Consider the following 27,414-nt stretch of genomic DNA (forward strand, 5'->3'; position numbering starts at 1 on the left):
GTGTTCTGACCCTGAAATAACCTGGGGCAATGCCAAAGCTGCCTCAATTTGAGGGTAGCACGCCACCCCTGGCCACCTTAGTGGTGGGACAAAGGAGTCCCATGTCCTCGCTTTCTGACTTAAGGATGTTTGATATGCTTCTTCCTCTGGTCCTGCGGGTCAGTTGATACCAAACATTGAAGTTCCTTGAGCGCCCACTAGTGGAGGGTCGGGGCAGGAAGCCTGGAGCATGGTGGCCACCATGGATAATCCACAAAGAGGGAAAGCCACACATGGATATCAAGAATGCTTCTAAATACATTCTGGCTGGGATTCAATCCGTTGTAGGAATTGGCTTATGTTTCACATAGTGTGGCCACCTACCTTCTGGGCAGCGCTTCCTGTTCATTTTAGAAATGTCTATGTTTCCCTCACAGGTGTAAAGGTTTCTTTCCCATTTGTCTTCCAGCCTCAGAGAGCATGGTCTCCGGCCCCGCCATCATGGAGGACGATGACCAGGAGGTCGATTCGGCAGATGAATCGGTCTCCAACGATATGATGACTGCCACCGATGAGCCCTCCAAGATGTCGTCTGCCACCGGGCGCCGAATCCGGCGCTTTAAGCAGGAGTGGCTGAAGAAGTTCTGGTTCCTGCGGTACTCCCCAACCCTCAACGAGATGTGGTGCCACGTCTGCCGCCAGTACACGGTGCAGTCCTCCCGCACCTCGGCCTTCATCATCGGCTCCAAGCAGTTCAAGATCCACACCATCAAACTGCACAGCCAGAGCAACCTGCACAAGAAGTGCCTGCAGCTGTACAAGCTCCGCATGCACCCCGAGAAGACGGAGGAGATGTGCCGCAACATGACCCTGCTCTTCAACACCGCCTACCACCTGGCTCTCGAGGGCAGGCCCTACCTGGACTTCCGGCCCCTGGCTGAGCTACTGAGGAAGTGCGAGCTCAAGGTGGTGGACCAGTACATGAATGAGGGAGACTGCCAGATCCTCATTCACCACATCGCCCGGGCACTGCGGGAAGACCTGGTGGAGCGCATCCGCCAGTCACCTTGCCTCAGCATCATCCTGGATGGGCAGAGCGATGACCTGCTGGCCGACACGGTGGCTGTCTACGTCCAATACACCAGCAGCGACGGGCCCCCAGCCACAGAGTTCCTGTCCCTGCAGGAACTGGGGTTCTCTAGCACAGAGAGCTATCTCCAGGCGCTTGATCGAGCCTTTTCTGCCTTGGGTATCCGGTTGCAGGATGAGAAGCCAACCGTTGGCTTGGGCGTAGACGGGGCCAACATCACAGCCAGCCTGCGTGCCAGCATGTTCATGACGATCCGCAAGACGCTGCCCTGGCTGCTGTGCCTGCCCTTCATGGTGCACCGGCCGCACCTAGAAATCCTGGATGCCATCAGTGGGAAGGAGCTCCCCTGCCTAGAGGAGCTGGAGAACAACCTGAAGCAGCTGCTGAGTTTCTACCGGTACTCGCCGCGACTCATGTGCGAGCTGCGGTCCACGGCCTCTACCCTCTGTGAGGAGACGGAGTTCCTGGGGGACATCCGGGCCGTGAGGTGGATCATCGGTGAGCAGAATGTCCTCAACGCCCTCATCAAGGACTACCTGGAGGTGGTGGCCCACCTCAAGGACGTCAGCAGCCAGACCCAGCGGGCGGACGCCTCGGCCATCGCGCTGGCCCTCCTGCAGTTCCTCATGGACTACCAGTCCATGAAGCTCATCTACTTCCTTCTGGACGTGATCGCTGTGCTCTCACGCCTGGCCTACGTCTTTCAGGGCCAGTACCTCCTGGTGTCGCAGGTGGATGACAAGATCGAGGAGGCCATCCAGGAGATCAGCCGACTGGCCGATTGCCCAGGGGAGTACCTGCAGGAGTTCGAGGAGAATTTCCGTGAGAGCTTCAATGGGATCGCCATGAAGAACCTCAGGGTGGCTGAAGCCAAGTTCCAGTCCATCAGGGAGAAGATCTGCCAGAAGACCCAAGTGATCCTGGCTCAGAGATTCGACTCCCGCAGCCGGATCTTTGTGAAGGCCTGCCAGGTGTTCGACCTAGCCGCCTGGCCCAGGAACAGCGAGGAGCTCGTGAGCTATGGCAAGGAGGATATGGTGCAGATATTTGATCACCTCGAGGCTATCCCGACCTTCTCCCGGGATGTCTGTCGGGAAGGGCTGGACCCCCGGGGGAGTCTGTTGATGGAGTGGCGAGAACTCAAGGCTGATTACTATACCAAAAATGGCTTCAAGGACCTGATCGGCCACATTTGCAAATACAAACAGAGGTTTCCGCTCTTGAACAAGATCATCCAGGTCCTCAAGGTCCTCCCCACGTCCACCGCTTGCTGCGAGAAAGGCCGAAATGCCCTGCAGCGAGTTCGCAAGAACCACCGCTCCCGCCTGACCCTGGAGCAGCTCAGCGACCTGTTGACAATCGCAGTCAACGGCCCGCCCATTGCCAACTTTGACGCCAAGCGAGCCCTGGACAGCTGGTTTGAGGAGAAGTCTGGCAACAGTTACTCTCTGTCTGCCGAGGTCCTCAGCAGGATGTCTGCGCTGGAACAGAAGCCGGTGCTGCACACCGTCGACCACGGGTCAGAGTTTTACCCGGACATTTAGGGAAGCAGCGTCACAGAGGTCACTAAGCTGTTGAATATTTTTTTAATCTATACTCACAAGCTTTGATATATTATATAAATATATATTATATTATATATATTAAAAACCCACACTGAAAAATTTTTAAAAACCAAGGTGACACATCCACCAGAAGCTACTGGGAACTTTCAGAAAGGAACAATGTCAGAAACTGACTCTTGTCTACACACTTTGGCAGCTGCAACGTCCGTGGCAACTCATTTTTCACTCACAGAAGCATGTGCCGGGGCCACACGTGTTCCCACTACCGGCCAGCCAACAGCATAAGCTACAATGACGGGTCTCTGTCATCACCTTTAGGTAACTCATGTTGTCCATGTTCTTGTCTGGGTGGGTGAGGGGCTTGGGTCAGGGTTTAAGTCCTCGCCTTTCCTGTTCTTGTTTGGTTTTATGATGGGGGTTTCTCAGCCTCTTTGTTGACATGCTGGTCCGGCTGAGTCCGATCTCTGATTTTGGATAAGGGCGGGTTGTGTATCTGGATCAGGTGTTTTGACTTTCTCTCCCACCTGACTTCAGCGGGAGAGATTTTTACTCATTTCTTCACTGTCTTAGAAACATGTGTTGGTCAAACTGTGACACCCACTACTCCCCACCTCTGTCGCCAATCCCGTCCCCGGGTTGTTCATTCCCTCCTTTCAGACCCCCTGGATCCTTATTACCTGTAATACTGAAGGCAAAATTGCCTGACAACCGAGCTTGAAATCCTGGGGAAGGAAGAGGGGATGAGCATTTTGCATTCCTGTTTTTAAATAGTGTGGGATAAAATAATCTGATTCCATTCAGATCCAGGGCTGTTGGAGAAATGAAGAGCCGAGAAATCCAGACCCCAAAGGGCAGTGATTTATTGGCTAAAAATAAGTAAAATGAAAAAAAAAATGTATTCAATTTACATAAATTATTTATACTCTATCTTTATAATCATATAATGTGGGGGCGGGGTATTTTTTTTCCTTTAATAATCAAGAAATGCCTGCCAGAGTTCCGTGGCAGGACATGTCAATGCAAGTTGTGCCCTGGTTATGCAAATGAGAGTCTCTAGAGATTTAGTCCTTTTTCTGCAACAGGCTGATAACCAGCCCTACCCCGTGGCAGGAAGGTAGTGGGAACCTGGGTGAGGCATCTATGCCTGTGAACACTTCCATTTTTGAACAGGGTAGAGATGTCCTAGAAGAAAGGAATAAGCAAGGGGTAAGATAGGACTCTCAAGGCATCAGCCTACACACACACACACACACACACACACACACACAAAACCACGATATAAGCTTTAGAAGTAGCCACTGGCCTACTCCCTGGGGCAAGTAGTGGTTTAAGCTAGAGGAGTCAGATCAATGCTCTTTCATTCATTTAACTACCAGTATACCTCGCAAGGGAGTGTTGTTTTTTTTTAAGTGTGCGTGAGCTGTTAGAAACTTCTGTTCATGTTTTCACACTTGGCTTATGCATATTGGATATGCAGAGATCCTGTATCATGGGTGCAGGTCATATTAGGAGGAGGGAGGAAGATCCGCATCGTCTGTGGTCATTAGGGAGCCACCCCTCTCAGCTGACAGAGGGTGAGCAAGGGATCATGTGACCTGGCCCCAGGGTTCCCAACCGGCTTGGCTCAGACATTACCAAACTGTGGTGGCTTCCTTCCTTCTGGTTTATCTTGCCTCTGAGGCCTCGTGCCACCGTAGAGAACATAGTGGAAATGTCATCAACACTGAACATGTCACTCCCCCTTCCTCTCCTGCCAGCCCCTTCACCCCCAACAGGTCCCTTCCCCCACCCCCATGGTCTTGGTGCTAAGATAACTTTAGAATCATTGCTGCTAGTTGATAGCTTTTCATTACATAAATATATTATATATATTATATATTATTTTTGAAACTTTTTTTTTGTTTGTTTCAACAGTGATGTAGCATGTTAAAACAAAAAAACAAAACCTGGTTTTCTCTGACGGTCCCACTGCCAGGCCTCATATGCTGCCTTCTTCAACAAATCAATGCACCCCTGCCTGTGGTATTCAGTCCCCCACCCCCTTCCCCAGTCACACGTACTTCCCCGCCTTCCTCTGAACAAGGAGAGAGAAGAAACTAGCCAGGAAAGACCCAAAGCTCTTTCGGATGCTTTGAAATTCCCAGCCTCACTCCACTTCCCCACTTTAAGCTGATGTCTCCTCCCCCCCCCCCCCCACTCCACTCTTCCCATCAGGGTCAGGAACTGTGGTCAGGTGGGATGCTATTGCAAAGCACAGGGTTCCACCTTTCCCTCCCCAGTTTCCTCTCCACCACACAGACTGAGATGGGTTGAAGGCAGAGGTGGATGGCAAGGTGGGCGGGCCTCGGTGGAGGCAGAAGCAGTAGGTTGGGATCCGTTCTTCTAGCCAACAGATGCCTTACACCTTCTCTTCCCCCACCTCCACTCCTCCCCACACACTGCATTGGGACCCTCTGTGGATAGTCCCCCTAAACCAGTGGTCGGCAAACTCATTAGTCAACAGAGCCAAATATCAACAGTACAACGATTAAAATTTCTTTTGAGATCCAAATTTTTTAAACTTAAACTATATAGGTAGGTACATTATTATTAACTTAATTAGGGTACTCCTAAGCTGGCCTTTGCTAAAAACTCAAGGGGCCAAAGAGCCGCATGTGGCTCTCGAGCCGCAGTTTGCCGACCACTGCCCTACACCACTCATTTGCAAACCAGAAAGAGAGTATCTGCTTGAGCATCTAGTCAGGGGCTGCGAATGTGTCCTCTCAAGAGACCATGGTCAAACTCCGTGTGTATGCCCAGGGAACCATCCTTTGGGCCAATGCCAGTTTCAGCCTGTACCTTATGAGAGAGCTGGGAGCCCGTGACCTGCCTCTGGGCTAGAAGCATGAGCTATGGCTACCGGTGGCCACCTGTCCAGCCAGGGTCTGAAACAGAGAGGATGAGCTCTCTGGAGAGTCTTGAACTTTGGCAAGGCTCCCAAACTCTGGGTGCGCATGCCCTTTGCTGAATTCCGCTGGGCCGTTCAGACACTCTGAAGGCCACTTTCCCTTGGGACAGGGAGTAACCAGGGAATAATCGGGGTGACACACCACTGCAATTTACACAGGGGCTTTTCTCAGCCTGGATGCTCCCAGGAGGCTCAGTGCTTCTGTCCTGTGCATGGGGCATGTGACTACCGGTGACTTCTATCACAGGCATTTCCCACTCTCTGCTTCTTGAGGAGGACTCTTGGGTTGATGGGACCCTCAGGGTCTAGTCCAGGGAGGCACATGCTTGGCTAACCTAGCCTTCCTTTGATGGGTATAAAAAAATGGTTGGCTGGGCAGTCGTTTCATCCCTAATGTGGTGGCTTCAGGCAAGACAGAGCCCTTTAACTCAGCCCCTGGCTTAGGAGTGACAACCATTGGCTTAGAATAAAATGTTTGTGTCTCTGGGCTTGAGACTTGCCCTAATTGAACTTTCTGTGGTTTTTGGAGGGGGTGGGAAGTGAGATCAGGTTTGGGGGGCGGGGGCAATCATGCCCAGCAGATACATTGCTGAGCCTGGGAACCAGAGGCCCATGTGGTTAAAATGGTGTGCTTCTCCCCAATGGAGGAAAATAACCCATTACCATCCATGAAAACTGAGGACAGCCCAGTCCTGCCTAGAACTCTTGCTGTGTCAGAATCCCTACGTTTTGACTGCCTGGTTGAATATGAGTTCAGGCATCTGAATCACCAGGGTTTTGTGTGTGTGTGTTTTTGTTGGTGTGTGGGGTTTTTTTTGTTTGTTTTTCTTTTTTGTTTTTTTTTGGACTGCTGGCAACATCCTATAGTACTGGGTGGAGCCTGATTTCCTCATCCTCGCTTGGGAATGAGAACAGGCTCCAGCTCCAAGATCCCTGGATAGCAGGGTTCAGTACTGGTACCCTGAATCCAGGGCAGTTGGGGGTCTTGGCCCCGGCCCCTCCTACATGCTACCATGTTGAGTCGTCTTGCCTAGCCCTTCTCCTTGATTTGCTTCTATTGATCCTATAATTTGGAGGAAGGACCTTGTAATTATTTGAGGTAATGTTGAAGTATTTTCCACATGGAAAAGCAGCAGAATGCTGAACATGGTCATGGAGAGAGTGAAATGGAATACAGACTTGGCCCAGCCCAGGCTGGGGGGCTAGAGTCACTTTAGCTGTTCCCTGGAGCCTCCTGGGGTCCAGCAAGTGGCCTGGGGGGTTGAAATAGAAATTCTCTTCTGGATTCCTCCCCCTTCATTTTTCCTCCACCCCCTCTAAGAGCAGGGATTCGGTATCTAGAGCTGGTTTGGGCTTACTGTCTGGATTGATTTCTAAGTAGAATTCGTGCTTTTTCTTGGTCCTAACACCCAGTTTGGGCAGAAGGCTCCAGTCCCACTGGGACTCACACTCCCCCTTCTTCTAGGGACAGGCCCAGCCAGGCCGGCCTGGGACAGCCCGAGCAGGGAAGCCAGGGCGGCTTAACCAAGAAAGGGGTGTGTTCCGAGGCAGGTGAGCTTGGGGCAGTTCCATTCCAGATACCGGCCTCCTGGAGGTGGTGCTGGGTCTGAGGTTCCAGTCTGGCCTTGAGGGAAGATTCTGTCTAGAAACACGCAGGGCCCTTTTTCTGCCTGGAGGAGGACCCCTCTCTGCCCTCTGTTCTGGGTGCTTTAGCTCAGTGGATGGAGCTGTGATATTTTATGGAGCCTTTGAGGTGATCTTTGTGTGTTAGCCAGAGGGAGTAAAAGTGCCCTTTGGGGAGGAAAATGGTACGGCCCACCTCTTCCATCTGGCTCTCCCCCACCCCAATCCCTTCAAGTGGTATCGCCCTAGAAATACCTATGCAATCCAGTCTCCCTAGGAGAGTGCATGGAAGCAGGGGTATGTGCAGTGTATAATACAAATGCTACAGCATATATATTGTATATATGGACATATACAGTACGTATACACAGAGTAAGAGATTGAATCACGTCTATATATCTATAAATAATATCCTATATATTTATACATTTTTATGTTTTAAATAGATATAAAAATAGAGTCTATAGAGAGCTGGGAGAGCAATGGGAAAGCCTGTGTTGTGCAAAGAGGGAGGAGGCAGAGCCTTTTGCCGGGGCTGATGAGGGAGCTAAGCAGGCAGGGTTTGCCAGGAATGGGGCCTCCTACCCCGAGTGGTGGAGAGGAGCGTAACTGGGTCCCGGCCCTCTCCGTGCACTTTCTCTCCTTTACCGCAGGCTTGGTCTGAGGTTGGAAGGAGACACTCACTCCCTGAGCTCCAACTGAAGTGCCCCCTCCATCCCCCCCTGCAAGCCTATGGTGTGGTGGCTGCTGCCTGGCAGTAGGTCGTGATCACGGACCCATGGTGTAGGGACCACTGCACAATTTTCCCTAAATACCCTCGTCCTCCCCCCAGCCCCAGGAGGGAGCAGCATTGGTGGCCATAGGAAAGGTGCAAATTGGACCAAGGGTGGTCCAGGAAAGATGCTGCCCCTCCCTCCTCCCACGCTTCCACTGCCCCCTAGAGGCCAAACCTCTGGAGTACCTCCCTCACCCACTCCATCACTGTCTGCCAGGGACTGAAGTGAAGTGGGCAGCATGAGCATCACCCGACAGTGCTGCCCACCATCAAGAGGCTTCCTGGCCAGGGCAGGGGTCATCAGCTAACTGGGAGGGGCGGGGGAGACATATCCGCACACTCATGAATTCAGGAGCAATTCCAGTTCCGAAGCAGGGCTTTGGCCCAGCCCACTTTGCACAGCTGCTGCTGCTGGCTGTACTCAGGACAACTAACTCTCTTCCCTCTCCTGCACGGAGGCCCATCGACCCCTCACCTCACCGCCACCGTAACAGGCAGGTTTAGTTCACATACACTGTTCTGATTCTGTGACTCGAGGCAGAGGCTGAGCCGGACGCCCCATGAGGGCAGCCCCGTTGGAATCAGAAGCCCATTTTGCTTCCAGGTTTCTCTCTGTAGTTTCTTTCCCCTGAAGGCGGGGAGGAGGGGCTGATGGGGTTGCAGTTGAAGGGAGACACAGGGCAGCTGCGTCCTCTGTGCTCCAGACCAGCCTCTGCCTCTTGGCTCTCCCATCTCTGAGCCCCGTCTTGCTCTTCCCCACCACCCTACCAACGGACCTCAGTTTCCAGCAGACCCACCCCTATACCGACAGTCTGGGGCGGGTCTGTTCTGCCAATGCCCACCTCCCCTCCCTCCAAGTCCTCCTGGGTCTCCTTGAGCCACAGCTAGCTGCCAACCGGGTCTTGGAACACCCTCCAGGGCCTGGCCCAAGCCTTCCTCCCACCGCGGTGGATCAGACCCATGGCCAGGGGATGGGCACCCCCGGGTAGCAATCCCACAATGCACTGTACCTCAGAGAGAGAGCAGCCACGGGGCATCAAGGCACCGGGCCCTCCGTCCAGGGACAGCCGGTTGCAGTACTGCTCACAAAAGGACAAGGGCCAGGCTGCCCTTGGCACCCTCAGTCTTCACTCGCCTCTCCGGAAGAGCCAGCAGTCTGATTCAGTCTTTTTCAGCCCCTGTCTCTCTCCTTCTCCCCACCCCCACGCTGCTGAACCATTTCATTTCAGTCATAAAGGAAAAATATAGTGGGGGAGGGGGGGTACCTGGGAGTCTATTATCACATACATATGACTATGTTAATACTTTCTTTCTTAAAAGAGAAAAAAAATCTCGATGTTATTATTTCGCAGACTACGCTTTATAGTACCTGTGTGACGGGACCTAGAACACTGGATACAAATAGAGCTATGTTGGTTTATCATAATATGTACGCAGAACCTTCCTTTTGTCATATTATCCTTGTAATGTAAGGAGATTGTTAATAAAAGCATTTAAATTTACTCACCAAGGTGGAATCCCTGCCTCCTTGTCTCTATCCCTGGCCTGTGCTCAGGCGGATTCAGAATGGGCCCCCTCTCAATGCCTCCGCTGTCAGGTTAGCAGCCTGCCTGCTGCCAGCTTAGAAGGAACTAGAAGAGGCCCTGAGCCCCTTCCTGCCGCTCTCACTTCTCTGTTATTCAAGTCTACTTCCAACGGGTCACCTTCAGGCCTCATCTACTAGTCAGACCAAACAGAGGTGTAATTGAAGCCATTCAAAATAAATCTACTGCCCAGCCGGTGTGGCTCAATGGTTGAGCGTCGACTATGCACCACGAGGTCATCGGTTCTATTCCCGATCAGGGCACATGCCAGGGTTTTGGGCTCTCACCCATGAGGGGCATGCAGGAGGCAGCCAATCAATGTTCTCTTTTGTCGATGTTTCTCTCTCCCTTTCCCTTCCTCTCTCTCTTAAAAAAAAAAAAATCAATAAAAATGTTTTTAAAAATAATAATGAATAAATCTACCTACCCCCTAATGCATTTGTCCAAGAATCTCTTTGAGAAAACACACAGATCTATTGCAGATGAAAGGTTGTTCTAATTCTCTCTCCACTGCCTCCCATGATTCTCCACGTGCGGGCCAGGTCCCTGGGGAGCAGTCTTTTCCCAGTAGTTCCCAGTGATGTTTTACCCAAATTGTTTTAGAAAGAAGATGGGCATAAATGTAATGAAGGTACAGGTAAGTGTTTTTATTTTTTCCTCCCAGATGCTAATCTCTACCCCTACCCCCGTCCTGTCTGGCATCCCTTCACTGGCCTCCCCTTGCCCCTTTCCTTAACCTCTCCTTCTTAGTGCCTGCCATCTCCCTCCCAGCATGTGTCCCTCACTGTGTGGTCACAGTGGAAGTCCTGGATTCTTCTGCTTCACCTGTCACTGTCTCGGTTTGTTCGTTTGGTCAGAATGACCCTGCACCTGATTCCTGACTACATCTGGCCTTGACCCTGCCCCTTCCCTATACAAAGCTGGAGGTAGCCCTGAGTTCTCCGCCCCCCCTCACCTAGCTCTGGTGCCTTGGTTAATGCCCGGCCCCAAGCCAGGCAGGTGCCCCCTAACTCCCCCTGGGAAGAAATGTTTTCCAGCTCCTTCCAGCTCAGTGATTCTCAGAGTCAGTGGTTCTGGATAGCATTTTGAAGCTAGTGCCTTGGGATCTGTTACCTTCCCAAGAAAGACACTTGGTCACTGGCTATATGCCAGAGCCTGGACTTCAGGGTTAGAGGTAGGAATGCCCGATTCAAATCCCCCCTCTGCCTCTTACAGGCAGTGAGATCTTGGACAAGTCACTTCTCTGAGTCTGTGTCTTCAGTACTGAGCACAGAGCAGTGGGTAATACACGCTGACTGTTTCTCATTATCATCGTTGTTGTTACCTCTTAGATCAGGATGGAGCAGGTGCTAAGAAGTGATGGGTTTCCTTCTTTCACCTAGAATTCCTGCTACCCTCCGTGAGGGACTGCCCATGACTTTTATTACAGAGCCTCTAATACCTATTCTGGCAGCCAACATGGACACCTCTGCTGAATGGAGAACACCTGTTCCTTCTCAACCCAGAGAGAGATCCTTTTTCTGCTTTAACAGCTCACCTCACCTGGCTCTGGGGGGAAAGAGACTGCGTAGAGGTTTTGTTGGTTTGTTTGTTTTGGCTGGGAAGACAGGTTTCTCCTTGTTTGTCCCTGGTTGGTCTCCCTGGGTTTCTGAAATAAGATTTCTGCCATCACCCACTTGTCAACGGGATGCCCTGGAACCCGGGAAGGGAAGCCATGCTCCAGCCTGGGCTGCGCTGACAGGAGATCACATCCGGCTGAGGACCAGCCACCACAGGGCCCTGATCACATGGCGGCCACCACAGGACCTGTTTCCATGGCAATGTCTGGCTTCCAGCCTACAGGACTGGCTTTCTCCCACCTCCTCCCAGGTAGGCACCTGCCTCCAGCTCTGGCTTGGGGAAGCTGCCGATGGACCATCTGTGCTGGCTCACCTGCAGGAGATGAAGGAAGGAGCACAGGGGCAGTACTGCAACACTCACACCAAGAAAATGCCCAACCCCCTAAATCCATCCACAGCTACATCCTGTGGCTCTCTCCTTGCCAGGCATCTGCCCCGGGAGGGAGACAGAACAGATGCTAAGGATCTGAGCTCCTGCAGTGGTGGTGCTTCCAGTTGGCTCTAGAAAAATAGGAACTCTTGGGTGGAAAATTACCACCAGCTCCATTAGCAATCAAGAAAATGAGAAGAGACCGACTCGGAGCCTCAGGTGACATTGCATATTGTCTGGAGGAGTGGGTGGCTGCCAGAAGGACTTCAGAAGATGCCAGGGAGGCTTACCAACATGGGGCAGGGAGGGCAGGTGCACACATACATGGGTTTAGTTGTTTTATGCACAAGATTGGAGGCCAAAATATGTGTGAAAAGTCTAGACTACAGAATCACAAAATGTTTAAATGTAAATCTAGAAGGGACCTGAGTGATCATTTGACCCAAATTCATTTCACAGATGTGGAAAGCAACGTCCAGAGGCAAGTGGCCTGCCCAGGGCCATGAAGGTGGCCTGTGACAAAGCCAGGCCGGGCTGCCGGTGCTCAGTGCCTAAATGCAGTGCTCTTGACTCGGTTTATGCGCAGGAGCAGAGCGTATTTAAGGCAATTCAGTGGAAAGCCTTGTATAAGGTGATTAATGAATCTACTTCCCTCTCCCATTTCTCCTTTCTATAAATCCAGACTCTCAAATATTAGTTTTGGGCTCTGATGGGCCATATGCATAGTAAATTATGAAACACAGTTTATATAATATTTGGCTATGCAGGATAAAGCCCACTCCTCCAATTTTATTACGAAAATAAAAATCCTGGTTGTCATTAAAATGTGATATGTATGTAATATAAGATAAGGAGTTATATGCACAGACGTGGAAAGCGAAGTCATCTCATGGCTTCCTTTATGGATCCTTTTAAAGAACCTTTAGTTTTAATTACATGTGGCCTGGCTAATTTCCTACTGATTTTAAAACCCAGGCCCTGCCCCTGGCTTAAGGCCAGAGCCCCTTCCTCTGTACACCAGGGCTGCAGCAGCCACCAGGAGGGCCTAGGGGGCAGGGCTCAAGGAGTCCCCATGTCCCTGCCCACCATCTGGAGTACAGAGGCACCTCCAGTTGCTGCATTGACTCTTCCAGAGTTTTTGGTTTGGGAAATTAGAGAAAGAGGAGTCTCTAGTTTCCAACTGATTTTTCTTCTCAACAGTGAAATCAGAGCCCCCAGAGAACTTGCATCCCTACTTGTATATAGTCCCTTGGATTCGGTGTTCAAGCAAGACCACCAAGGTGCACGCAGGCATGCGCACACAGAGAGCAATCTATGATCCAGGTAGATATTCTACTCACTCCTAGGTAGATATCTGAGAGAAGCTTGCACAGGCACCTGCCCCGGGAGGGAGACAGAACAGATGCTAGGGATCTGAGCTCCTGCAGTGGTGGTGCTTCCAATTGGCTCTAGAAAAATAGAAACTCTTGGGTGGAAAATTACTACCAGCTCCATTAGCAATCAAGAAAATGAGAAGAGACTGACTCAGAGCCTCAGGTGACATTGCACATTCATAGCGGTTCTGTAACAGCAAAGTAAAGGTGAGAGGGGGAGGGGGAGAGAAAGAGAAAGAGGGGGGAGGGAGAGAAAGGAAGGAAGGATGAAAGAAATAAAAAAAGGAAACCTCTAAGTGTATATCAACAACAGACTGGGATTGTGGTATATCCATACAATGGAATATTATACAGCAACAAAAAATGAACTGAACTGGAGCTACATATATCTGCATGGATAAAGCTCAAAATTTTAATGTGAAGTAAAAACAGTGTGATGAAATTTAAGTTAAGTTTTAAAACACGTAAAAATACTCTATGGCACCCAGGGTTTACATGTGCATGCAGTAAAGGGATAAAGAAATGCTTGTGGTGAGAAATAAATTCAGGATGGTGGTCTCCTCAGTAAAGGGCTGAAGGAACTTCAACTGTATCTGTCAAGTTTTATAAAGCCTGGCAGTGGTTCATTAGTGTTTATCAAATGATCACTTCCGCATCTGATAGGTCTTAAATGTTAAGTAAAAAGAAGAAAACACCAGCTAGTTAACCCAGTTGGAAATTATTTATTTACCACTGAAAGGTTTTTCTCCAAAGTGTGACACCAGACATATACTACAATGTCTCATGCGTCTTTTTTGTGCTTCGGTTCATAACTGCAAACAAACACACACTTAGCATTGACAACAGGAAACACGGGCGGCAGAAACAAATCACAAGGGCTCGATCTCTTGTTTCACGGTCCTCACCTCAGTCTGGCTTTGGCGATAGCTGCCTGCCACCCAGGACTCCTCACATCCCAACGGAATTGCCCCATCTTGCTCTCTACATGGGGTGATTTGTCACTCAACCCACAGCAAGAGCCATGTCCCAAATGGAAATGGACAGACGCGTGCAAGGTCTTGACCAATAGGCACTCAACAAATAGATATTAATGCGATGTAAGAAGTGGAGCCAAGATTAATGAGGGTGGACTCCCAATTCTTTATATCCATCGCCATATCTATGAAAGAACCAGATCACTGTGTGGGCAACTGCCTGTTGGAGATGGTTTCTTACTTTATTTTCATCTCTGCTTCGTGCAAAACACTCCCTGGCAAAGGACCAGGTGTTCCTTTCAAAAAATCAAATGTGCTCACACAGACCCAATTACACTAATGGGGTAGTAAATTACAAATGTATCTGGTACTAGGTGAGCTGATGCAAAGAGTGCTGAAGTTTTTGGATTTGGCAGTCTGATATCTCTGAATAATGTAAAATTCACCAAGATGAAGTTTGGGTAGGAAAGCACAGCGATTATATTCTCTTCTATCATCAATGACATTTACACAGAGTTACAAATTGAGAGTAGGTGAATGGTAATACTCAATGTCATGAATTTCTAGGCCAACTGGGATTTCTGATGCCTTTATCATGGAGAAATCAGCTAGGACTCTGATCGTTATGCCAGTTGCAATGCCCCTTTCTGTCTACTCCCCTATCCATCCTTCACTCGTTAATTCATTCAACAAATACTGTACTTAGGGCCCATGAGCCAGCTTTATTCAAGGTGTCAAAACACACCAGACAAAAACCCCTGTAAAATCTATCTCATTTCTGTGCATGTCTGGTAAGAGAGATGACAGCTGACACCCAACATGTTCTGTGGTGGCATTTGATTCTTATCAGCGACAACCTTTAGTTTACAGACTCTGGAAAACTAAACCTCTGAGATCCAAAGAAATGAATGCCTCATGGTGGAATGAGCATGGGTGGAGTTGATATTTCTGGAATCAGAGACCCTACCCAACCCATTTCAAGCATCCTTTGGTGTGACTATAAGGCAGGTACATAGATTTGTAAGTAAGTGGAACCATATTTCCTGATTTTAAGCCTAGAATCCAAACTTTTCTAGATTGAAGTAGCAGATGTTACCAAGAAGAAAGTACTGATCAGTTTACGTAGGGAATGTTCTGTTCTCTTTTAGCTGTGCCAACCAAAAAAAAAAAAAAAAAGGAAACCAGAGTGAGGGGGGTGGGAGTATCTCAAAAACATGATATAGGAAATCACTAACAAATGCTTTGCCTAAAAATCTTGGCAGGAGGTGGTAAATGTTAGTGATAAGATTTCTAATTATCTGAAAGATTTTCCCATTAGAGAGGGATTAGATATTTTTTCTGTTTCTTCAGAGGGTAGGTAGAAGTTGTTTCTAATGATTTTCTACTTTGGTACAGAAAGGAAAAATTATAACTAAGGGTGATAAGATCAGGGGGAGGCCAAGAATGACTTGTTGAGGTTGAAGGATAGCCCTAACCCATCTTGTCTAGAAATTCTCATTTAGATCAGCACTAAGGTGACATTGGAAGGCCCAGAATTTGGATGTCAGTATTAAGGAGTCCAAATGCAGAATTCATGGTTCTGAAAATGCCTGGGATGGTTCTGGCACTTTCCAGGCATTATCAGCTGCAAACTTAAAGCTTAAAGATGATCTGCTGGTGGTTTCAGAGTTTGCTTCTAGCCAGGGAGTACCTACAGCTTTCAAGCATACTTTCATCTATCAATCACAGCATTTACCCAGATAGAGCTGCCATGTCATCAGTCCTGCTTAGCGGATAGCCAACAACAGAACCCAGGAGTCCTGGCTCAAGGGCAAGTATATCCACTCCACAAGGCTCATCATTTAATTAATGATATGGGCAGCTATTTGGAATAATAAGGTAGAAATCTGAAACCTAGCTGCTGGTTACTTACTGATTTTAAAGCGACAGGCCCTGAAAACTGAAGTGGGAGGCACATTTGTAAAAGTCTTTGTTTCCTATTTAAAATTATCTTCCTTCTCCAACTCCACGGAGCCAGACAGACTAAATTAATATGTGCCCCAAACTGAATTCTTCCTGAAGTGGCTGGACTGCTAGAAGCAATGGGTCTATCTCGGAGGGTCACTTTGGTGATGCTGGTGGATGTGACAACTAGCGCCCAATAACTAATAGGGGGATCCCACGCTGTCAAGGAAGGTCGCCCCCAAATATAATATAAACTGATTCTGAGATAAAACAATAAAGCTATTCAATAAAAAGTACAAATTCATTCCAAGAGCAGAATCTGAAAAGCACAAATGAAAAATGTTAAGAATTAAAATAATTAAAAATCTACAGGCTTCCAAATGTCACACTGATGGTTGAGATGTCCAATACTGGAACTGGCTGCCCCAGGGTGATAATGGTGTGAAAACCTGTCTGGAATGTTGTAGAAGGGATTCCTCCAAGCGCAGTGCTCCAACCTCTGCATCCAGACCACCGATGCTTGTTCAAAGGCAGGCTCCTGGGGTCCGGCCAGGAACACTGGTTTGGAATGCCTACAGGTGGTCCCAGGAGTCTGCTGGTGGTTTCTTCACACACTGAGGGTTTGAGAACTGCTGGATTACTGCTGCCCGGCTCGGGAGCATGACTTCATGCTGGCCGAGATTTCAACCCACCCTAACCATCACTAATGCTATGAGTAGGTCCAGGATACTTTTATTTTCTTCATCATTTTTGAAATGCTCACTTTTAAGAAAACACATTCTTTGTATCCATTCTTCCCCAAACTCAGCTTTCTCTGTATCTGGACTAACATGCCCACCCTGCAAAACCCGCACATGGGCTGTATTTGCTAAGTGTCTCTTCTGTGACACACATCAGCAAAATGCATTCCCCAGTGTGACCCAAATGTCCACACACTGCCCTCTCCTGCTCATTGTTTAGACACGGGGGTGTGATGAGAGAGAAATAGGGTCCTGGTCTTTGCAAAGATGTCTGTCTTCTGAGTGTCATTATGAGGATGCGGCACAAAGAGGAGGTCACAGAGGACAGCTGGGACTGAAGGGGCAGGGCTGTGCCCGAGAAGGGAGGTGGACTGGGAAGCTGCTACAGGTGCAGCTGGTGCCACATGGCGATCTGCCGGCGCGGGTTTTTGAGCATCTCCTCCCAGTGGCTGCGCCCAGAGCCCGAGGCGTGCAGGCCCAGGCTGCAGTGGCCCAGCACGCAGCTCTGCCCCTCCTCCTCCTGGCCCAGCACCTCCAGCTCCACGCTGGAGGCCTGCAGCAGGTCATCTGGCAGCTCGAACATGATCATCTCATTCCACACAGGGTTGATCTTGTGCTTGGCTCGTTTTGTCTGCTTCTTTTTCAGCTTCCGAGCTTGGTGCTTCAAGGTCACCTTGACAGAGACATCTGGGCAGGGACAGAAGGGAAAGATAGTCAGAGAGAAGGGTCAAGAGTGAGTTTCTGGGATGTGGTGAGGTCCAAGACAATGCTCTTTCTCAGGGATGGAGAGAAAGGGTCTCTGGTTCAAGGTCTGCACTGAGACTCCCTCTTTATGCCCCTCCCATGGGTCAAGTATTAATTCGACAATTATTCAGTGCCCACCATATGGCGGACACTGGTCTAGACATGGTAATACAGCGAAAGTCCCTGCCTCCTAGAATGTATACTCAAGAATGGAAAACAGACAATAGCATCATATATAAGGATGGTCAGTGGATGGCCCATGATTGTGTCATGCTAGCGGACAACCAGGGAACCACCCTTTGCCATGAACCTTTCCAAGTGCCTGTATGTCCCACCTCAAGCCAGGCCCAGGGCAATGGCTCAGACATCCTGCAGCTTCATTTCAAATTCAGTCCAGAAAAACGAAGCCACCCCATGTCTTCATGCCCTTGGTTCTCCATCGAAGCATGTTTGTCTATTATGAAGATAGTGGGTCACCTGCTGGTTGGATGAGTTCGTCTCCTCTGTTCTTTTGTAAGTTTTACTTGAGGACTCCCAACTGCACGTGGAGGGTGAGGGGAGGCTGCCTTGGCCCGTGGGCACTGCACCGATAGAGCTGCCCACCCTAGGAATTCCGCCTCATCTCCCACCCCCAGGGAAACAGGCCACCAGACGTGCTTTCATGTACATCAAGGCTCGGGACCCAGATCAAGTTTTCATTAGTCAAGGTTCCCAAAGCTAATGTGAGAATAATTGTTCCTCTACATTTATTGCTATAATTATCACCCCCGGGTGGTTAGTTTGTTATTTCAGCAGATATTTGTGAGACAAAGTGTTGTTTTGCTGTAATTGTCCTGACAGGAGCTATAAAAAGGGAGCAGGAGGCAAAGAAGTGTCTGCAGGGGGTGAGGAAACGGCATTGATGCCTGACCTTTGGCTCAGGAATCTGTCAGCAAAGCCAATCCTTCTGATTTCATTCACCCAAGAGCTTTTGCTCAGAGATTCTGAACGCAGCGGCAATTCTTTATTTGTATCCTGCTATAAATATCTATCTATTATATGCTGCCATGAGCACTTGGCTCCGGGTCCAGGTACCATATGGTAACCAGCAATGTTTCCTGCTCTGACAAGAGAACCTGTTTGGCCCCCTGACTTGGGGGCTGAGCTGAGGTATGCAGAAAGAGAAACTGAGGCTTCCAGAATGTTGAAGAGATGTTTATTTGGGTATGTGGGGCACAGATGCCTGAAGCTTCAGGCTGCCTCTGCCCAGGCACCCACACACCTTCTGCCATCACCCACACCCAGCTGGGGTGGGGGTGCCAGGTTGGCAAAGGCTGAGAAAAGAGAAGAGACTGGGTGGGTGTGGGGAGCACAGGAATGGCTAGTTGAGACAGGAGAAGGGGACCTGGGATGCTGACACCTGCCTGTGAGGTGGGCCCAGCCAGGTCGTAAAAAGTCTGGGCCAAGTTTCCTCTATAACCAGATACTCCACTCCATGGCTACAGCCCGACCCCTGGCTTCCTGTGACCCAGGAGTAAGACTGATTCTTCTCCCAGTGGATCTCCAAGGTTGGGAGTCCCCGGCAAGTGTGAGCTCATACCTGGGCTCTGACGGATGGGATTGGCCAAGGGATAAATGATACAAACTTAAAGAAGTGAGTGTGTATCCTTTAAACATTCCTTTGAGCTTGGGGTAGAGGACACAGCTGAGCTGACTCCACAAATGTCCTCCTTCGCCACCTCCCTGCTCACCTGTCCCCATTGTCTTCCAGGTGTTACCTCCCTCTGCACACATCCTCCTCTCACACCTCACTCACCCTTCCCCAGCAGCTCCTTGGACTGGTTGGAGTGGAGGTTCTTGGCCTTAATCAGCACCACCAGGAGGCGGTTGGCCGCCGGGAGGTAGCTGATGGAGAGAAGGACCTCTCCAGTTCCCGCAGAAGGCTCCTGAAACACAAGAATGTCAGCGATGCCTTCCGTTAGGGGTGGCTTCTGCCCCACCAACGAATGGTAAGGCTAGGGTCCCACTACTTGTAGCCAACGGGCCTCCCAGAAACCATTTACCCATCAACACGGGTTTCTCCACCCTTGCAGAAGGGAGGGGGGGCACAGAAGGATTACATGTGCACCTGTTTCCATAAGAGTTTGTTTCGTTTGCCACAAAAGGTGATTTTCCAATTACCTTATATTCAAACCCAACATAAAAGACCGATCAAAGGATGCCACTCAGGATGTGGCTGGGCAGAGGCTCAGGACTCCCTCTCACCCTTCACCAACTTCCCTTGCCCAAGTTCCTAGGGCATCTTTCCAGAATGCTAGGTCTAGGGAGCACAGTGGAGTACCACCGCATTGACCCATCAGGTGCCTGGGGCCGTGGGGAGTTGTGATTCATTACTCTGTTTGAAAAGATAATTCCTTCCAGCCCCTACAGAGCGGAGAGAGTCAATAATGTCATGTACTAATGCTGAGCAGGGCCCTGCTTAGTCAACAGAATGGCCAACCATGTCAACAAAAGCCAGGCATACGATGTTAGGCAATGCACCAGAGACTGCCTGTAATCCCTGTGCTTGGCAGGAGGTGTGGAGGCCTGGAGAAGCATCCAACATGTCTATCCCCATCTGCAGCTTCACAGAGTGTCTCCCCTGAAAGTGCCACAATAATTTATTGGGAATTTTAACAAATCCATTGAGGGACCAAAAATGACCAAAAGAGGAGGCGGATGTCTGTCACAGTCCAAAGCTAGTGCTAAGAGCATAGACCAGTGGTCCCCAACCTTTTTTTGGCCATGCCCCACCTAAGCATCTCTAAAATCCTGATGCCCCTCCCCCACTGTGACATATAATTCTTATCATTAAAAAAGTGAACTTCCCTTCACATGGAGGAAGCCTAAAAGGCTATTAACTTGGTCTAAACAAGCTTCCAAAGAACATGGCATCCATGAAAGAGAAAAAAAATAAAAGAACTTAAGGATAGTTGAAGTACTGAGGAAGAAATCACTAAGAAATTGTTTAAAAATAGTAATATGAAGTGATATGAAAAATATCAAATAAACTTTCAAAACATAATAGAGGTCTGAGATGCATAAACATGTCACAATATATGTTTATATACTGTATATGAGGCCCCTACTGTATATTTTGCCATAAGAAAGGCAAAAACTTCACTGTTAATCACTCATTCTCGAATTGCCCTCCCCCCCCTTAAAAATCAAATTGCCCCTCTGTGGGGCATGTGCCCCACATTAGGAACCACTGGCATAGACTTTAGAACCAGACCCTCTGGGTCTGAGTTCCAGTCCTACGATTTACTAGCTGTGACATCGGGCGAGTTACTTAACTTTTCCAAGCCTCCCTTTCCTCATCTGTAAAACAGGAATAATAACACCAACCGATGGGGTTGTAGAAGTTAACTGGGTTCACATTTAATGGCTTAGAACAGTGCCTGACACTCAGCACTGTGGACCTGTTGGCTTTATCACCATGAGTTATTAAGGAACGCCCATCACTACTTGAGATTAAGTGGGCAGTGTTTCTGGATGGATGGGGGCCAGCCTGGGCTTTGGGAGTGAGGCTGGTTGGAGGAGCCTGTCAGCCTCGGCCTGAGTCACACCCCTCATCCAGGAAACCTGTCTTCAACGTGACCCCAACCATTCAGCTTGCCACAAGTGACTAGTCATATGATGGAATGATTTGGGAGCTGCCAGGAACTTTGGCAAGGTCATGAATCATAGCAGCTAACATTAATTAAACACTTACTATGTGCCAGGTGTAATTACATTAGCTGTCACACTAGGTTGTAAGCGCCACAAAGCCATCCCCTACACCCAGCACACAGTGGACACAATAAATATTTGTGAGAAAGAAGGGCGAGACATCCCATTTAATCTTGGCAACAACTCTAAGAGCAGTACTGATTTTGTTCCCATTTTAGGTATAAGATCCTGATGCTCAGAAAAAGCATGCCACTGCTTGAGGTCATGTAGCCAGCAAGAAGCAAAACAGCCTTTAACGGAGGTCTGGTCTGCCTGCAAAGCCCAAGTCCTAACCCCATTGCTCTCCAGCATTCTTGGAGTCTGCCCCAGACTCTCATTTCACAGTGAGAAAACTGAGGCCCAGGGCCTTGTCCAGGCACCCAGGGGGATGGCAGCAGGGCTGGATGGGCACCAGCCTGCTGATTCAAGGGCACTTATTGCAAGTCCATGGTTGGCCTGGGTGGTAGCCACAGGGTGACCAGGCCTGAGTGCTCCATTCCCTGCAGCCCAGGTGAATGGAGCTGGACCTGTCAGCCTGCAAAGGTCTCGGCACCTTGTGTAGGTGCCAAGAGTCCCAGACAAGCCCAGCTGGCTGCACCACAGCCAGAGGGTTTAACACCTGACCCTTGGCTCTGCTGCTTTAAGTGCCTGCTGACAAAAATACAGGCATCACGGGAAAGATTGCGGGTTCAGTTCCAGACCACCGCAATGAAGTGAGTATTGCAATAAAGCGAGTCGTAATCTTTCTGCAGGTGGAGGGTCTTGCCTTCAATTTGTAAAAAATGCAACATCTGTGGAGTACAATAAAGCGAAGCTCAAGGAAATGAGGTATGCCTGGAACCCTCTTCCTTTCTCCATGTTCTCCCTGGTTTTTCCTCCCCCCCCCCCCCATTTTTCTCTTGAGCTCTCAATGAATCATTCAAGCCACCCTTGGAGTGGGTCACTGTATGGTCCCTGGTGATGCATATGCCACTTTTGGCTGAGTGTCTTCCGGTGAGAACTGGGGCACGGCTGGCACCTTTGTTAACCCATTCTGGGCTGCAGTGCCTGAAGGCTTCACCCACCTGTTCACACACACCCTCCAGCTGGGACAAGGTCTCTCCTGCCACACACAGTGCCACCTCCTACCGCTGACTCCAGGCTGCCCTCTGAGATTGCTCACGTGTGCAGGAAACAGGCCAGCCGGCCACATGGGTGTGAGAGTCTATTTGTGCAACAATGACAGCTACGTGTGTGATGATTACTAGAGTGAATGAGCCATAAAGGCAGGGCTTTGTCTAACTACTGCTGTGTCCCTAGCTCATGGCAATGTTCCTGGCACACGACAGAAATCCAGCAAGGTATTTGTGGAATGAATGAGTGAGTTACTCTTCCGGGGGAAGGATAGAAGCGGCTTTGGTGCCTGAGACTTTGCCTGTATAGGCTGGAGCTCAGCCCTTTTGGGGTGGCACCAAAGTCTCCAGAGCGCTGGGGGGTTGGGGGGGGGCATCCCTGGAGAAAGCTGGTTTACCAGATGAATAAACCAAAGTATTTGTTCTTCTTCCCAGGGCCTCCAGCTCCGACTCCACACAAATCCCAAACCACACACTAATTAGAGAGTGTGCTTTGGAGCAGCCCAGTTCCAGCTGAGGATGGCTGGCAATGTTTATCAACTTTCCGAACCTTAGAAAAAGAAAAATAAGGCAAGGCAGAGATGATAGATGGGAGCAGGTGGGAGTGAAAGTGCACTCCCCACTCTGGCAGGGTCCACCAGGAAAGGTGCCTGCCGTTGGCGCTGCTTACATGGCGTGTGGCGAGGGGACGGCATGAGACTTACAGCCAGAGCAACCAGGCCTCACAGCAGAGCTCGCCATGTCCTCGATGGCGACCCTGCATGGGTGACTGAACTGCTCCAAGCTTCAGTCCCCTTGTCTGGACCCGGGGAGGCACAGCACCACCTGCAGCTCATCTTCCCCGCAGTGCCAGGCACATAGTAGGAGCATAGGAATGAGAAATGAATTTAAATGAGGATAATACCGCCAGCACCAGAGCCAATACACTCATAACACGATGGCAGTGGAGGTCTTTGTGTGGCTAGAAGCAAAACTAGACACCAGGAATCCCAAATCCTGGGCGCTGTAGGTCTGCTCCAGCTCACTGTTCAAGACTCCAGGCTTCCTTACACACACACACACACACACACACACACACACACACACACACACACACCGTGAGCATGAGCACTGGCCAGTCCTGCCATACCTTGCTCCACTAACTGGTTTTATCTGTCCTGGGGAGAGATAACCCTACCTTAATTGAAGTCTTCAGCTCCCCCCACTGGGCGGCCCCCAGAGGTACGGACACCCCATCCAGGCTCAGGCGAAGCTCCCCAGCCACGCTGTGGCGGGAGAAGCGGTCACAGGTCCTCAGGGTCAGAGTCAGGGTCGCTGTAGGGAGCTCCTCCTCCGCCAGGGGGAGCACCAGGCCTTCCTCCCAGATGGTGTGCAGCTCCCGCTTCTTCAGGGCCGTCTGGGCCTCCACAGAGCCTGTCCTGTTGGCTACGCTGCCTTGGACATAGCAGTCACAGCCTCCGTCGTGGTCACTGGTCACAGCTGCAGCCAAGGACAAAGCAACACAGACAGGGAACTTCTTGAGAACCCAGGGAGGGGAGAAGCACGGCCCTGCTTTCAGCTGCAGAATCTGGCTTAAAGGTCATGCATGACCTCAGGTGTATGGAGAAAGCCCAGAGCTGACCACCTTGGCTTTGTAGAATCACTTTTCAGAAAGACATTGAGAGAGAGCTCTCTCACCTGAGGGGCCAAGGTCAGCACGTGCTAGTCTTCCTTGGAGAACAGGGACAAGACTCGGTGCTTCCCAGAGCCCTTCCCACCCCATGAGTCTGAGATTTGCCCAAGGTGATTCATTAGTGTTGCTGCTGACACCGTCATCATTTGTTCTGAGCTTTAGATGTTTGTCACACAACCACTTGTGAAGTGGATCACTGAGTACGTTGTTTTATATTCTGAACCTTGGTGTTTTCAACGCTTCACAATGAGGAAATGGGCACCTGTGCTGCTTTTACGACTGGTTCTGAATGATAACATGTTCCCCAGGAAGAGAAGAACTGAGGCCACGTGTCCCGATAAAAAGAACTCCGCACTGAGCTTCAAGGGAATTGGGTGCAGTCCTGGCTGTGGCACCAGTAGCTGGAGTGATCTTAGACAAGTCACCTGATGTTGTTATACTTCAGTTTCCTAATGTGCAAAATGGGACCATTGTGAAGACCAAATGTAATAAAGTATATAAAAATGCTAAAAAATCTTTTAAAAATAAAAAGGAGAGATACTCCCTCAAAAAATTAAATTAAATACAAAAATCCAAGTTATCCAGCCCCAGCTTCCAGGAGCCATGGAGTAGCCCATTGTTACCCCTGATTCCTTCGCAAAGTTTTCTTTGTTTGCTGATAGCAACATGAATTGTCAGGGTAGAGAGACCAGAGACAGCATTACCCTCTTAGGAAAGACCACCTGCTGCTAGGAATACTACCCATTCAGAACCCACTCTGTGCCCAGCACAAAGCCCTATCCAATGTCAAAAGTACCCATGCCAGAGATGGCTTACTGTTCATCAAAACCCCATTTCTTCTTTTTGCTGGGCACCCGACGGGCCACATTTCCCAGCCTCCTTTGCAGTCAGTGGCCATGTGACTGATTCCAGCCAATGGGATGTGAGCAGGAGTGATGCATCCCAGGTGCAGGTAGTTTTTAAGAAACGGTTGTGCCCTCTCCCTGTTCTCCCCCTCCTTCCACCTGCTGGATACAGATGACAAGGAGGCCCAAGAGGATTTATGGAGCCACAGATGGAAGGAGCCTGGTCCCTGAGTCACCATTTGGAGGAAAGATGTCTGCCCACCAGGCTCCTCCACTTTGGACTGGTATATGAGAGAGACAGAAAACCCCCTGTGTGTCTGAGCATCACACGCTTCAGGGTCTGCTTGCTACAGAGTGCTAATCTAGCACCAGCCCCCAGCTCTGGGCGCTCCCATCCCCCCTGTGCAGCTCCTCCAGGGAGACAGACCCATAGACGTCCCTGAACGTCAACTGAGAGCTTACCTTCCAGGTGAGTCACGAACAGCTCCGCCTTCTGCTGGTCATACTGCAGGCAGTAGTGGAGCTTGGGGGCTTGGTTCCAGCTGGCAGCCTTCGCTGGGTTCCAGGTCTCCATGACACAGACATCCTCCACCACACCTGTTAAGAAGGTAAAGCCATCCCTGCCACCCACGCTGGGTCCTCTCTTCCAGATCACACCTTTCCCATCTCTGCCATCTATGCCACCGACCCAAACCCAAAGCTTCCCGGCAGGTGCAAAATCATGGTGGCAGCACCTGTGTTCCTGGGCCTTGCATTTCAAGAGACCATCACAGCCCAGTGGTCAGACATGAGCTGTTAACAGTTATATGACCTTGAACAAGTTGCTTGATTTCTTCAAACCTCAGTTTCCTCATCTTTATAAGAGAATGATAATAGTTCCTTCTTCTTAGAGCTACTGTGAGTATAAAATAAAATAAAATAAAATAAAATAAAATAAAATAAAATAAAATAAAATAGGTAAAGTACTTAGCCCAAGACCTGACCCGTGTTGAGCTTTCAGTCATAGCCTGTATGGTTCTGGTCACCCTGTTTCAGGCAAACCATCCCCAACCCATCTCTGCCTCCACCTCTCCCACAGGGTGCAGGCCCTGCTCCCCAGTAGTTCATGGCTGGACATAAACATCAAAGAATGAATCAGGAGGAGATGCTGGGGCAAGGTCAGAGATAGTGGACTTGATTGTTGTGCATGTTCAATAAATACTTGCTGAATGAATGAATGAATGAATGACCTTATCTTTAATTCAGAAGTTCCTAAAACCGGAACTACTTCTCACTCTGCCCCTCACTTGAATAGGAGACAAACATCTGGAAGACTCTCATTATTCAAACATAATACAGGAAGGAAAGGATCTAGCAGCTGCTGCAAACTCTACTTTAAGCAAATTGAAATTTAAAAATGTTTTTATTTTCAGAACTAATTTAGAGGGCATAAATATAAAGGAGTATTTAATTTCTAAAATGGTTCATTATTGGGTTCCTACAAATAGTGAAAAATGTCCCTGGTGCATCTAAACAAGAAACAGATTGGCTGGGATGTGAGCAATGTGTAAAGTGAGATACACATGCACACAGGACCCGTTGGCTTCCGAGGGCACCACAAGGATAACCACAGCAAGGTCAGGGTCAGAGGGGGCTTGTTGGGCACCCAGAGCTCTCCACCCTCAGACCACCTCAGCCTTCAAAATAAAAACCAAACCAAAGCCAGCACCACTTGGAGAAGCAGGAGTGGATTCTGCTTCAGAAATTGGGACTTTGAGCTGTATACCTGAAACCAATACAAAACAAAATTGAAAAAGAAATGGGGACTTTGAGCTCTACAAGGAGCTGATGAGGATTGTGGCCTATGGGAGTAGATACCTCCAGCACGTCACGGGCACAGTGTCTGAGGGATCTGGCATCCGCCTCCCCTCTGGCCCATGCTTGCTGAATCAAGCAACTCTTGATAGACTTCTGTGGAATCAGAACTCGGTTGTTGCCTTATGGGATGCGGAAATGAATGAGGGACCATGAAAAGGAGAAGACACACTAATGTGTTCTGAATTCTTCTAAGTTCCAGACTCTGATTTGCTCTCCTGCTCTCCTTGGGGGAGAGTGTCCAATCCTGGCTTTATCGGAGCTTTGAGAAATCTGGGCTCCCATCGTGATTATGATTATAATTAGCACCCCCAAGGGTCCTCAAGCAAATAGTTTTCCTCCCAAGCTTAAGCTCTCAGGTCTTCGTGGGCTGGCAAACCTGGGAGCTAAAAGCCAACCGGGATTCATTCGCGCCATAGGCACTTTGGGCATTTGTTCTCCAGGAAATGCCAGGCTGATCACTGTGGTTCTGAGGCAGGTTGGGGGCGAGGGCGCTGGAGCCAGGCCAGGACATGTTTTGGGAGGAGGGGTCAATGACAAAGCTGGTTATGCTGCTTCTGCTTCTACTGTCTCCACCTCCAACCACACAAATAAAACCCCAAACCACACAATCCATTCTCCCAGCTGTAGCTGTCACCTCCTTAGAAAGGCCTGCCTGCTCCTTTGGGTTCTCTGCGTGCTGCTTCGCATACCTGCCCCAGTGCCCAACACAGCACTGTCACCTAAAGGAGTTGCATTCCTGATGTTGATGTTGATGAGTAGGACAGAAACAACAGCAACAACAACGTATTTGTATGACCTCCTAGTGCCAGGCCCTGACCTAAGCACTTTCTACGCATTATTTTATTTATATTTTACAACTTGATCGAGTGGGCA

At 49.5% G+C, this 27,414-nt stretch overlaps 2 protein-coding genes across 4 annotated transcripts in view; one reads left to right on the forward strand and one right to left on the reverse strand.

Annotated features, from left to right (window-relative positions):
* Nucleotides 1-2,904, forward strand: part of PRDM11 (PR/SET domain 11) — an 82,644-nt gene extending 79,740 nt beyond the window's left edge. For all 3 annotated transcript variants that reach the window (XM_079787680.1, XM_079787682.1, XM_079787681.1), the window contains one exon: nucleotides 449-2,904. In XM_079787680.1, coding sequence (XP_079643806.1) covers nucleotides 449-2,613 — 2,165 coding nt within the window. In that variant the 3' untranslated portion in view covers nucleotides 2,614-2,904. The remainder of the gene's footprint in view (nucleotides 1-448) is intronic.
* A 10,827-nt stretch (nucleotides 2,905-13,731) lies between these two features.
* The window catches only part of SYT13 (synaptotagmin 13), a 34,877-nt gene continuing 21,194 nt past the window's right edge, over nucleotides 13,732-27,414 (reverse strand). Inside the window, exons 3-6 of the mRNA XM_079789500.1 lie at nucleotides 25,147-25,281; nucleotides 23,345-23,646; nucleotides 19,122-19,251; nucleotides 13,732-17,269 (exon numbers count right to left, since the gene is read on the reverse strand). Of these exons, the coding sequence (XP_079645626.1) occupies nucleotides 16,965-17,269; nucleotides 19,122-19,251; nucleotides 23,345-23,646; nucleotides 25,147-25,281 (872 nt within the window). The 3' untranslated portion in view covers nucleotides 13,732-16,964. The remainder of the gene's footprint in view (nucleotides 17,270-19,121; nucleotides 19,252-23,344; nucleotides 23,647-25,146; nucleotides 25,282-27,414) is intronic.

Source organism: Cnephaeus nilssonii (assembly GCF_951640355.1).
Source record: "Cnephaeus nilssonii genome assembly, chromosome: 13".
Lineage (NCBI taxonomy): Eukaryota > Metazoa > Chordata > Mammalia > Chiroptera > Vespertilionidae > Cnephaeus > Cnephaeus nilssonii.